The sequence below is a fragment of the Microcaecilia unicolor genome, chromosome 2 (assembly GCF_901765095.1).
Source record: "Microcaecilia unicolor chromosome 2, aMicUni1.1, whole genome shotgun sequence".
NCBI classification, from domain to species: domain Eukaryota; kingdom Metazoa; phylum Chordata; class Amphibia; order Gymnophiona; family Siphonopidae; genus Microcaecilia; species Microcaecilia unicolor.
Window position 1 is genome coordinate 218,746,380 of NC_044032.1, and position 14,144 is coordinate 218,760,523.

Consider the following 14,144-nt stretch of genomic DNA (forward strand, 5'->3'; position numbering starts at 1 on the left):
CAAAGATCTGGGGCTCCACGCAAAATCTCACCTCGTGGGGTATCCTTGATCATGAGGAAGGTTAGAAATCAGCCTACAACTACAAGGGGGGAACTTGTCAATGATCTCAAGGCAGCTGGGACCACTGTCACCACGAAAACCATTGGTAACACATTACGACATAACGGATTGCAATCCTGCAGTGCCCGCAAGGTCCCCCTGCTCCGGAAGGCACATGTGACGGCCCGTCTGAAGTTTGCCAGTGAACACCTGGATGATGCCGAGAGTGATTGGGAGAAGGTGCTGTGGTCAGATGAGACAAAAATTGAGCTCTTTGGCATGAACTCAACTCGCCGTGTTTGGAGGAAGAGAAATGCTGCCTATGACCCAAAGAACACCATCCCCACTGTCAAGCATGGAGGTGGAAATGTTATGTTTTGGGGGTGTTTCTCTGCTAAGGGCACAGGACTACTTCACCGCATCAATGGGAGAATGGATGGGGCCATGTACCGTACAATTCTGAGTGACAACCTCCTTCCCTCCGCCAGGGCCTTAAAAATGGGTCGTGGCTGGGTCTTCCAGCACGACAATGACCCAAAACATACAGCCAAGGCAACAAAGGAGTGGCTCAGGAAGAAGCACATTAGGGTCATGGAGTGGCCTAGCCAGTCACCAGACCTTAATCCCATTGAAAACTTATGGAGGGAGCTGAAGCTGCGAGTTGCCAAGCGACAGCCCAGAACTCTTAATGATTTAGAGATGATCTGCAAAGAGGAGTGGACCAAAATTCCTCCTGACATGTGTGCAAACCTCATCATCAACTACAGAAGACGTCTGACCGCTGTGCTTGCCAACAAGGGTTTTGCCACCAAGTATTAGGTCTTGTTTGCCAGAGGGATTAAATACTTATTTCCCTCTGCAGAATGCAAATAAATTCATATACTTTCCACAATGTGATTTTCCGGATTTAATTTGTGATGTGCTATCTCTCACTGTTACCAATAACCTACCCTTCAATTATGGGCTGCTCATGTCTTTGTCAGTGGGCAAACTTACAAAATCAGCAAGGGATCAAATACTTATTTCCACCACTGTATATCCTGAATCCTGTTTCTGCATAGCTAGTGGTTATCCGGTTTCCCACTCTGCCTAGCTAATGTATATCCTGAGTGTATATCCTGAACCCTGCTTGTATATCCTGAGTGTCTATCCTGAAGCCTGTTTCTGCTTAGCTAGTGTTATCTGGTTTCCCGCTCTGCCTAGCTAGCATATATCCTGAGTGTATATCCTGAACCCTGCTTGTATATCCTGAGTGTATATCCTGAATCCTGTCTCTGTCTAGCTAGTGTGTATTTCCTGGGGGATTCCTGTATCCTGCCTCTTGCCCTAGTCCTTGCTCCTGCTAAGCTCTTGTACGTCTTGTCTTCATAGTCTGTCTTGTGTTTCTGGCTTAGCGGCTGCGTGCAGCGCTCAGTGCAGTCTAGTATTTAGTATTGCTTCCTCGTGTTTCCTAGGCCCAGGGTCAGTCCTCTGGATCTCCAGTTCCGGCCTTGTCCTGCAAGCCCTGCCGGCCACCCGCACGCTGGAGCTCAACTCCAGCAGAACCGTGGCTAAGTGCAGGTGAAGCTGTTCCTGTTCTGCCGGTTCCAGTTGCCTACTTCCAATCCAGAGTTCCAGTCCTGTCCTTCCGTATGTCCAGTTCCAAGGTGGTCTTGCCTGCCTTTGCCGCTCCTCGGCAGGGGTCCAAGGGCTCACGATTCCCAGTTCTGCCTCAAGGACCTGACAGAATGCAAAAGCCCTCGAGAACGCAACAGTGAGTTACATTCAGGTACATTATAGGTATGGAGATGCAGCCTAGAACAGAACACAACTGTGCTTAGGGGGTGGAGTTAGATTCTAGACACTGAACAAATTTTGCAGAACTGTCTAACCGAACCGGCTGTCATGTTGGGCATCCTGCTCAAGGCAGTAATAAGATGTGAATGTGTGAATAGAAGACCATGTCGCAGCTTTGCAAATCTCCTCTATATGGAGGCCTACTTCAAGTGGGCTACCGACGTCACCATGGCTCCGACATTATGAGCCTTAACATGGTCACCTAGAGTCAGTCCAGTCTGGGCATAAGTAAAGGAGGTGCAATCTGCTAGCCAATTGGAAATTGTGAGTTTGCCGATGGCTACCTGCATCCAGTTTGGGTCAAAAGAAACAAAAACAATTGGGTGGACTGTCTATGGGCTTTAGTCCGCCCCAGATAGAAGGCTAAGACTCGCTTGCAATCTAAGGTATGCAGTACATTTTCAACAGGATAGGCATGTGGTTTGGGGAAAAATGTTGGTAGAACAACTAACTGATTAAGATGGAACTCAGGCACTATCTTAAGAGGAAATCAGGTGTGTGCAGAGAACTACTCTATTCTGATGAAACTTAGTATAAGGTGGATCCGCTACTAGGACCTGAAGATCATGGACTCGGTGAGCTGAAGTGACCACCACCAAAAACACAACTTTCTAGGTCAAATATTTCAGATGACAGGAATCAAGTGGCTCAAAAGGAACTTTCATCAGATGGGTGAAGAATACATTGAGATCCCATTACAGGTGGGAGATTCGATGGGGGGGCTCTGTCAACAGCAAACCTTCATGAAGCGAACTAGAGGCTGTTCAAAGATGGGCATACTTCCTATAAATTAATAAAAAGCATTGATTGCACCAAGATGAACCCTAACCGAGCTGGTTCTTAAGCCAGACTCAGAGAGGTACAAAAGGAATTAAAGCAGTTTTTGTGTAGGGCAAGTGAGGGGCTCTAAGTATTTGCCCTCACAGCAGACAACAAACCTTCTCCACTTAAAAGAACATAAGAATAGCCATACTGGGTCACACCAATGGTCCAGCTAGCCCAGTATCCTGCTTCCAACAGTGGCCAATCCAGGTCGCAAGTACCTGATAGAAACCCAGTTAGTAGCAACATTCCAAGTTACCAATCCCAGGGTAAGCTGCGGCTTCCCAAGTTCATCCTCCAGGAACTTGTCCAAACTTTTTTAAACCCAGATACACAAATCACTGTTGCCACATCCTCCGGCAGCAAGTTCCAGAGCGTAACTATTCTTTGAAGGAAAAAACATTTCCTCCTATTTGTTTTAAAAGTATTTCCATGTAATTTAATCGAGTGTCCTCTGGTCGTTGTACTTTTTTTTGAAAGAGTGAAATATCAATTCACTTCTACCTGTTCTACACCACTCAAGATTTTATAGACCTCAATCATATCCCCCTTCAGTCGTTTCTTTTCCAAACTGAAAAGCCCTAATCTCTTTAGCATTTCCTCATGTGGGAGGAGTTCCATATCCTTTATCAATTTGGTCGCTCTTCTTTGAGCCTTTTCTATGACTGCTACGACCCCTGAGAAAGGCCTTGTGCTGAAACACGGCCCGTGTAGGTTCTTTGTGTCAGCATATTTTGGCAAATAAACTCTTTGACGCTGTTACTTCTTGTTTGCCTTGGTTTTTTGGAAATTTCCTCTCTCTCATTCCAGACGGTGCTGCTTGATTTTATTTTACTGTGGGAACTGTGAGGACCGCCCTTTCTTTCTTGCCTACTCAGAGAGGTAAAAGGGGCACTCAGGGAAAACAAAGACATAACAGAGAGATTAAATGAATTCTTTGCCTTGGTCTTAAGTGAGGAAGATTTGGGAGAGATACCAGTGCCAGAAATGGTATTCAAACTGACAAGGCAGAGAAACTGAATGAAATCTCTATAAACCTGGAAAATGTAATGGCACAATTTGCAGACAAACTGCACAAATGTAGCATGCTAATGCAGTCAAGTTCATGTAAATGAGGTCAATTTGTATTGCTCCCCAAAGCTCTGAAAAGAGCAACCAAAACAAAGCTGCCATACCGCTGCAAAAAATAATGCCAGTTCAAAGTAGGTGTTAGGGTGTCCGAAGGAAAGATTTCTCATACTTCTTTCTTCAGGATCTGCTGGTTTTGATTGCTTTTGGAAGCAGAAGAAAGCTCATGCAAGCCCTTAAGCACTGGTCGTGAGAAACAAGTATGTGCGAGTCATAGCAGACCCAAAAGTGAAAGCACACATTGGCAACTGTTTCCTGTGTTCAAATATAAGCATTCAAATTTTAAAAAATTTAAAATGCTTATATTTAGGATGCAGAAAACAAGACGCCAATGTGTGCTTCACGTTCGGTTTTTGCCAAGCGCATGCGCACAGGAGCCAAGCTTACTGCAGAACTCCTCTGCATATATGCCAAGCACAAGCCTCCCACCGAACTCCCTAATGCTTAACGTTATGAGCAGGCTATTCGAACAGCACCAGAGCTTTGAGCATTTGCCTATACGTCAGATGGCTAAAAAGCACCAGGAAAGGATGCACAGACTATCCACCATCCACCTGAAGACAGAAAAATACTGAACAGTCTGTGACTGCATACTACCCCTTCAAGGGGGCAAATCACACAGAACTATTTCCTTTTTCTGTCCCCGTTCCCAACTATTCCATTGGTCTGGATGGACAACAAGAAAAAGTATTTGGGGAGAAGGTCTGGAAGATTCTGAACGAATAGGAGGGGTACAATGGTGGGGACCCAGGAGTCAGCCTGATAGAGATGGGTTTAGGGAAGTTGTGGAAAGGGTACAAGAGGCTGGCAAGGATGACTGACTGCAGGTAGGCAGGAGATTGCAGCGTACTGGAAGAAGGATGGGACCCACACTGAGTGAGTGGAAAACATAGCTGCATGCTGGGCTGTTGAAAGAGGAATGCACAGACCAGCAGAATAAGATATAAAAATAGGGAAGAATGGGAAAGACTTTAAAAGGTAGTAGGTGGGGGGGGGGGGGGGGCAGGGGGATTGGAGGGAGAGGAAGGGGAGGAACTGTTCCAAAGATATCTGGGATTTATGGGCTGATGTGATGAAAAGAAAAAAAAAACTGTACACCAGATTATGGTTTCTATTGGAAGTTTAAGTTAGAAGGGAAAGTAGCTATACAGGTAATTGGGGGGGGGGGGGAGAACACAGGTTTTATTATTATTAAAGGCAGTCTTGTTTATAGCATACATGTATACATGATAAAATATAATTGGAATTCTGAACCTAAGCCTGTTGCAAGTTAAAGTCTGAAAAGTCTGGATCCTATTCTGAGAATCATCACAGAAATGGCCAAGTTAGAGAAGAGAAGGTAGATTGATGATGGGAAGTAAACTATCACCACTATAAACAAAGGACAAATTATAGAGCCTCACCCACAAAGTCCTCTTTAACAAATATGTTTATGTAAGACAATTTCCAATACAGCACCTAATAAATAATTTCATCAAAAATTACAGTAAGAGTTGCATTTCCTCTTACACCAAAGAATGTGTGTTTAAAGATACATGCATGTTATAATTAAATTATGCTCATTTAAGAACTTACTTTCTAGTCCTTCATCTCCAATTAAACAATATGGTAATGACAATGCTTCCAAAGAAGAATTTTTACTCAATCCCTGTGGAAAAAAAAAAATGTTAAAAATATACTGAAAAACGATACTCCTGTTGTGTAGATTTCAGTTTTCTAAATAAATCTCACCTTTGCGAGAGTTATCACATCTCTCTCTCGCAATGGTAGTCCATGCAGTTCCAAATTCTTCAGAGCACCTGACACACACAGACAGCCTTTGACGGCTTTACATAACTGGAAGGTCAGGTCTCTTGATCGAATGGCTGGACTTCGTCTTCTGAACTGCAGCTTATATTTTTCAAGATCTGTTGAAAATGTGACCACAGAAACTGTAATAGCTGTCATTTACAGCTCCAAAATGATTTTCTTGAAAAATGAGCAACACTTAAAAAAAAAAAAAAAAAAAAGTTGTTGACAGTAAGCAATTTGGAAGTATCATGGGCCGTTTGAACAAGTTTAAAAAGATCTGGCATTCTGTACAGTCCTTTGCTTATGATGTTAATAGTACTGACCAACGCTAATGTTTCTATTGTATGCTTGTGGTATGTATATATGGAATGCCTGTTGTATGCTCTCCCTGATTTAGTCAAGGATGGGTGGTGGGGTGGGAGGGTATTCGGGCTGGCTTTTTTTACGGTTCTATTATGCTCATCTAACTTCATTTTAGTTAATATGATGGTCATGTGCTGCTACACATTTGCCACTGTTATTATTCTAAATGCACAATAACAATAATACCTATTTGAACTTTAAAAAATATAGTATCATGGGCCATGGAGCTCTACAATTAAATGCTAATAGCAATTGTATTCTTCTAAGCAATCATCTGGAAGCTCCAGGGCACCCATCTTGAGCCTGGGATATGTTCAACAAAAAAGCCCTATTTGACGAGCACTATGAACAAATATTCTGAACCAGCATTACATTTTGTTAGTCTGGGTGATACTGGCAGCACGGCAGCCAGGATCAACCTGAACCACACCCAAGTTCAATCCCAGGTTTAATGATACCATATTACTCCTGTTGGAAGTCTGCACGACTGTGGAGTCCAGAATTTGTGCAGAATTCAACATTTCTGCGCAGAATCTGCACTCTCCTCCTGCCCACCCGGCCTGAGCACAAAACACCCTGGTGGTCTAGTAGCCTCTTCGGGGGGCAAGAAAGACTACCGCTTGAAGTCTTGTGGCCATTTGGAAAAAGCACGGCACCAGCAAGAGCTTGGTGGCAGCAGGGCAGGGAACAGTGAGGTTCTTTCCTGCCTTGAAGACGTTCTGCTGCAGTTCCTCGTCCTCCTACCTCACGGTTGAGTGCAGGGGTGGCTGGAGAGAGGAGCTGTAAAAAAGAAGGGAGAATGTTGTGGTGGCTGTAAACAAAAAAAAAAAAAAAAAAGGGATTATGTGGGAGGGAGGAGCTGTAAAAAAGGCAGGATACTGTGGGTGGGAAGGGGCTGCAAAAAAGGGGGATGTTCTGATTGGGGGAGGGAGGAGCTGTAAAAAAAGAAGAGAGGGATGCTATGTGTGGGTGCAGGGAGGGAGGGCAGCAGGGATTTCATGTGTAGGTACAGGGAGGGGGCTGGAAAAAATATGAATGGTATCTGTACAGGGAGAGGGGGCTATAATATTGGCTAAATTCTGCCAAATAAACTTGCAGAATTTGCAAATTTTGTGCACAGAATGTTGCAGAATTTGCCAACTTTGTGCACAGAATTTTGATTTTTTTTGGCAGAATTCCCAGCAGGAGTACCACATAAATAGCAATCCTAAGGTAACAACAACCACCCTACGACAAAGGGAGCTGATCTACTGGCTGCATTAATGCAGATATATATTGATTTCAGGTGGGTGGTTCTAAAGTAGCTAAAAAAGTAGGAAAAGAGTTGGTGTTCACAGAAAGAGAAGACGAGAAAAGCTAGACGGTATCTAAAAAAGCTAAATGGAAATTGGTAAAAGTAGCCAGGAAACCAATGGAAAAAAATAACCAATACAGTAAAATGGGAAGGGGAGGAATAGAATTTTTTGTGTTAGTGATAGAAGTGTAAAAGTGACATTTGCCAAACAAGCGTCAAGGGGAAGAACCTGCTGAGAACAAAGCAGGGCCATATCTTTGTTCTGTATTCTAGGACTGTAGAAAACACACACATAGGAACAAAAGTGAAGCAGACCTCAATTTTCAGAAGAGTGTTCATGAGGAATTAGTTAAACTACAAATAGACAAGCAATAAGGTCTGACTTTTTAATTACTTCTTTAGAGTTAGGAGGGGTCCTGGAAGACTGCAGACGTAAGAAAGAGTTTGGGAAGTATGGAAAAATTAGTTCTTACCGGATAATTTTCTTCCTTTAGTGCAACAGATCAATCCATGACAAGTGGGTTATGCCAGTCTACCAGCAGGTGGAGATAGAGGACACAGAACTGAACTATGCCTTGAGCCCCGATGTTCAGTGTAATCTCCCAGTATTCCGATAAAGAAGCAGAAAAGGAGCAAAGCCAGATAGCCACTCTGTCGGGTGGTCTCCTTCCCCCGCCCTCAGAATCACGTAGAACATCCAAGCAAAGAACTGGAACAGCAATAGCCACATCTAAACAGAGAAGTCTGGTAAACCAAAGAAAAAACAAAAGCAGCAACCAAAAGAAGAAACTACCAAGGGAGGGGTCCTGGATTGATATGTTGCACTAAAGGAAAGAAAATTATCCGGTAAGAACTCATTTTTCCTTCCTTAGGATGGCAACAGATCGAGCCAGGAGGACAGAAGCCCCAAAGAAAGCATCCTGATGAGCTATAACATCAGCTGTAGTGTTTAGTAAGCTATGTGCCAAGGACCAGGTGGCAGACTTGTAAATCTCCACCAGCGGGACTGCCCGACACTCAGCAAAGGAAGCAGTCACCCACCCCACAAAAGGAATGCACCCGGAATACTGCCGGCGGCTGTCTCCCTGAAGAGACATAGGCCGAGAAAAATCACCTGCTTCATCCAATGAGAAACCTTCCTAGGGCCAGAAAACAGCACAAACAGATGATCTGAACTTCTAAAGTCATTGATAAATTTTAACTGTTACTGCTTCATTAAATATTCCTCCTCAAACGTAACTCCTCAATAGCCAAGACATAAGACCAAAGTGAAACAGGTCGCCCATAAAAATAGGTGATTAAGGGAGTGATAGGGAGAGCAGATGTCATGAATGGGCAGACTGGATAGGCCTAATGGTCTTTATCTGCCTATATTTTTCTCTGTTTCTATGAAGACCCAGCACTCCCCCCAAACGAAGGACAGAAGGAGGGGCTCCTTCAAAAGAAGTCATTAGATTCACATACCACAGCCGTTGGGGCCAGTCCAGAGCCATCAGGATCACCCCGCCCAGATGGAAAGCCACTCTCTCCAGCACCTGGCCCAGGGGAGGGGAGAAGAAATCACAAAGGAACGAGTCCACCACCGTTTTCCAATGGCTAATTTAGAGTCAGCCAAATGCTGAGAGTGACAAGGAGCAACTGACGCAGCTGGCCGGCATAGCTGAGTAAGGGATCGAAGCAGTAAGACACCAAGCCAAAGGGGTGCATCAGAAATAGGTACACTATGGACAGTAAGGAGCGGAAAAAGTGCCCCAGTGACCTCGGGACCCCTGTGTCCCCTTGCAATTGGTTGCAAAAACCAAAAAAGCTCTACCCATACCTAGGAATAGCTCTTAAAGGTCTAGTAGTCTAAGATTATGAAAGGGTATAAATGAATAATGAATGCAAGTCGAGACCCTGCGATATCCAAAGAGTGGTGCTGCCAAAACAGCAGTAAGTGAAGCCAGAATGCCCTAGAGGCGGTACAGACACAGTGGAGTCTGAAGCTGGCATGAAAATGCCTCGGCTGCGCCAGGAACAACAGACCTAAGCAGAGCCATTGTATAAATCTGAGAGAGCAAAACATCAGGCCAGGAGTGCAGTGGTTGCACTCCTAGCCATGCCATGACCTGAAGGCCAAGGCTAACCAGTCAAGAGGGAAGAAAACATGCTCTCTGGGAAGAAATGATTCCACTAGCTGGGCACCTGTGACCTGCAGACAAAGGCTAGGTACCTTCCCGAAAAACCAATCAGTAGGTATCCAGGACCCTGGAGATCTGCAGTGAGAAACAATCCCAGAGCTCCAGGGGCCTAGGTAGCTGCACTAAATAAGAGGATATCCCTCTAGGGCCAACCGAAAAAGCCTGCAGCACAAGCCCCACTTAACAACCCACCAGAAGAAAGGCTCATGCGTCCGCAGAGACCTGCAACCAGAGACAACATGCCTCTTGGAAATAAAGGCCTGCTCTGCCACAGGGAAAAGAAATGTGGCAAGTAAGAAAGGTCCACATACGATGGGGGACACTGCAAGACGTTTGGTGGGGGGGGGGGGGGGTTTGTTGTTTTTTTCGAAAAGCCTAAATGATCTGTCTGCCAGCCAAACTGGAAGAGACTCAAATGTCTCTACCAAAAAGGAAGGGTCCCCAAACGAGACTTCTTCTAGGACCTCAGTCCCCAGAAGCACTGTCTGAAGGTTGCTTACGGGCCATAAGAAATACGGACAACCCACTGTGTAAGCAGAAAGAAACCAAATGCCCCACAGTCCAGAGGAAAAACCATGGTCCCCCATGTCACTGGAACAGAGATTGCCTGGGGAGACCCCCTGCACTAAAAATAAATCCCTCACTCTCGTAGAGATTAAGGAACTGTCTAGTGCTCGCCATAGAGGGGCTTGCAAACTCAGGGAACCCCTCGATATGAAGGGCTGGACAGGAGGAGGGCCACTGGGTCCTCATTTCATTGGCACTCTGTCCTGAGAGACCTCCTGCCCCCAAAAGATCAGCCCACAGGACCCACTCCAAGTAACTAGAGAGAAAGGGAGTAGCTACCACTCAACAGAGCTGAATGGCCTCTCTTCTCTGCAAGGCAGAATGGGAGAGAAGAGCCCAAAAGGCAGGAACGGCACTGAAGACCGTGGAAAACAGGCAGTGTTCGAAGCTCAACTTGAAGGGGCTCCCTGCGTGCTTCACTGTATTTTTTCTTTAACACTCAGAGAAAAAAGAAAGCCCTGGTGTGAGCAGGTGCACGCCCCTAAAGAAAGCACTGCTCAGCCGAACACCCTAAAGCTGTACTGAACTGAGAGACCCAGAACACATGCTGGCAACAGATGAGTCCAGGAGACCGTGAAAGACCATCCATCTGCCTGCTGGAGAAAGAGAATACTGACTGACCAAGAAGCATCTCATCCTATAAGGCAGAGTTCAATTCAGTGCTATCTCCAGCTGCTGGAAGATGGTCACAACCCACAAGTATCTGGATTCATCTGCTGCTGACGCTAAGGAACTGTATTAAAGTCTTCCACATTATAAAAGTTATGCAAGCTTCTGTCGGTCATAAATCACTACTAGACAAAAAAAATGCAGATGCCAACATTTTTTTTTTTAATATGTCACAAATTCTCTGCAGGTATTACAAATCACATTTACCAAACAAACCTGTTCAACACATACCTGACTCTCCAAGAGTTGGCTGGAAAGAGCTCCTTATTACAACAGATGTTAAATTCTTATTTATCTTGAGAGTATTCAGCAAAGGTGCCCAGTCAACCAATTTCAAACGATCTGCATTTACATCAAGAATGCCCTGATGCAGGTTGGCTTTTACAGGTTGTAATGGGATAGTATCTTGAAGGATGCACAGGTACTCATAATGAGACTCAAAGTCCATAGCACCCCGTCGTCGTATTTTAACTGACTCAATCATTGCTTTTCATTTATTCTGTAAGCTGCAGAGAGAAAAATATGTTTAGTTTTATGTGTGCAATCAAAATAAATTGTTCCATTGACTCTCTGGTTCTGAAACTGGTACACAGTATTTTCACATTTTTTAGCAGCCAAAAGCTGTGTTCATAAAGGAGGATAATTTAATAAAGTCATTTTTGTGCAACTAATGCCTCAAACTTATCTCATGCATAAAAGTAGGTGTGTTCTGGGGTACAGTCAATCTACACAAGTACTAATAAAATACAGTTGTGCATACTGTACTCACATACGTTTACACTGCTCTCAAGCAGCTTTATGTTCTCGCCATTTCTGCAGGATTTGTGATTTCATTTAACCCCTGTATGTAAAATGCTAAGTAATGCCTCCACATCTTTTGTTTAAATGAAGATAAAGAATAATAAAAAAACAAAAAAAGCTTGAAACTTGCTCTTTTCAAAAATAAATGCTTGAAACTTGCTCTTTTGTTACATGCATTTACTTTTCTACATAGTCAACACCATACCACGCATTTCTGCCAACGATGGTCATGTTTTTGAAAGCAAATTCTAAATGCAAATACTTCCACTCAGTACAAAACTACAATAGTAATGGGGAAAAGCCTCAAAGAGCTCCCAGATTAAATATCCATCTGTCGGAACTGAAACAGACCAACTAGTCTTCTCTTCATCATAGGCAAAAACCCCGTACGTGCAGCCACAGAGATTCTTAGTGGACCGCAATTATATAATAGAATACTGTTGATATAATTATTTTTAGAAATAAAGAATTTTTTGAAAATACTACTACTACTACTATTTAGCATTTCTATAGCGCTGCCAGGGTTACGCAGCGCTGTACAAGTTTAACATGGGGAAGGACCGTCCCTGCTCAAAAGAGCTTACAATCTAAAGGTTACAAACTATGTAGTCAGTGTAGGTATCATGAGTGGGGAAGGTGGTTATGCGCCAAAAGCAAGGGAGAAGAGATGGGCTTTGAGTAAGGACTTGAAGATGGGCAGGGACTTGAAGATGGGCTTGATTTCTAGAACATGCTCAATATCTAGTACAATACACTTAGCTTATTGCTTGGCGTTCTATTTACTGCTGCTCCATGCTGCGCTGTTCCCTGCTTTGTTACCCTGAGCCAACGTTGGCAATCTGCTCCCTACTTAAGTAGTGGAAAACAGCAAAGATATGTGACAGTGGTCAGAACTATAGTCCCAGATGAAAACTGCTTAAGCAGCTACCATTGCAAACAGAATAACCAAGAACCACTGCCAGCACTGTCTTTCACTATGCAACTTGCCACTTGCTCACTCAAATCAGCATCCAGAGCTTTAAAAGTCAGCAGAGTTAAAGAGGACAACTGTCCAAGCCACGGCCACTTAGGGAAACTGATTTTCCCTCAAGCAACCATTGCCTAAGCACTAGAAAATACCAGAGGGAACAGACATTTGCTAGAGATCACTCTGCTCTCCTCTGAAGCCAATTTCCTGGTTATGTAAACAACTAAAAGGAAGGAAAACCCTACCTACCTTTCCCTTTTAAAGCAGGTATACTCTCTGTGGGTGGTTCAGACACTGTGGAGCCTTTCTAGCTAATTTGAAATAAAAGATAATTCTGCTCCCTGCAAAAGGTTCCTATTCTAACACTTATTTTCCAACTGTAAAGGAGCATTAGCAGCAGTCTTATCACAATCATTCAACACAGTTCTTTTACGGTTTCCCTGACCACTGCATTATAACATTTTCAATCACTATTCTGTCTATCAATCTCCCTTCAAACTTCTTCAAGCAGAGCTTACTCTCAAACAAGCTCACAGAATATTCTAGCAGTCCCTCGCTGGCTGGATCTCTCTCAAAATTAAAAATAAAAACTATTTTTTCAGTCACTACAAATCTCTTTCCAGCTAAACTGCTGCACCGGTTCACTGGTTCCAAGTCAAAATAAAAACATGCTGCCTTAGACACTTTCCTCAAATAATTTTAAATCCGGCACACTTTCCCAACCACACAACTTCTTTGGGAATTCTCTCTCATTCCCTTTTACACTTTTCAGCATGCTTTTCTGCTTACATTAAACTCCTAAATCCTGAGCTCCTCTAGCAACCGTCTCATCTCAGTAGCATTTACTTAGGCAACAGGGACTCGGCTGGGGCCACCTGACCCTCTTTATCCAATCAGCAGCCAGAATACGGAATATGTAATTCTTTTCCTCCTCAGAGAACTTTGAGAAAATCTTCATTTTAAAAACTATTCTTCCCATTTCCTTCAATAGGAGAAACTGACTTTCTGGCAAAATACAGTGAGATTTTCACAGAATTTAAATAAAAATAAAGTAATCCAGAAATCCATTACAGTTCAGTACAATCCAGACCATCTTTTCAAAATGTAAAAGTCATTTTTTAAGATACACAATTTTACTCAAAACTGACCCCAAAACACAACAAAATCTACCAAACTTTTCCAGCAAAATTTAAATAATTTTACTGTTGTGGCCACAAACGACAGGTTCCAAAAATTCACATTTTCAACAGACCCAGATCCTCTGCACTATAAACTGTGCCAATACACCCCAGCAGCAGTATAAATTGAGGCCCAATCTTCTCTACAGATCTACTGGAGCTCCGATTCACTTAACCCTGCATGCACAGGAGCTCTGGCAGGCCAGACCCAAAGCCGGACTGACTCCCTAATCACGACATTTGCAGCAGTGCACCTAGTCATGCCTACCACCTTTTGGCTCCTTGTAGCCAGCAGACACAATATGGGTCCCAGCAATGCAGGAGCAAGGCCAGACCAGCCCAGAAATGTCCCAGACCATCCCGGGACCAGCTCAGCAGACCCAGAGCTTCCCTAGCCAGGCAATTTTTTTTTAACTCTTTACAATAGCACAGATGAAAAACTGTCTCAACTGAACATCCAAAGGAAAAGTGTTCCTTACTTAAGCATCCAATCTCCTATCATTGTCTTT

General features: G+C 43.8%; 1 protein-coding gene across 1 annotated transcript in view; it reads right to left on the reverse strand.

Annotated features, from left to right (window-relative positions):
- CEP78 (centrosomal protein 78) overlaps positions 1 to 14,144 on the reverse strand; it is a 169,464-nt gene that overhangs the window by 152,812 nt on the left and 2,508 nt on the right. Inside the window, 3 exon segments of the mRNA XM_030193717.1 lie at positions 5,401 to 5,473; positions 5,557 to 5,732; positions 10,921 to 11,195. Coding sequence (XP_030049577.1) covers positions 5,401 to 5,473; positions 5,557 to 5,732; positions 10,921 to 11,173 — 502 coding nt within the window. The 5' untranslated portion in view covers positions 11,174 to 11,195.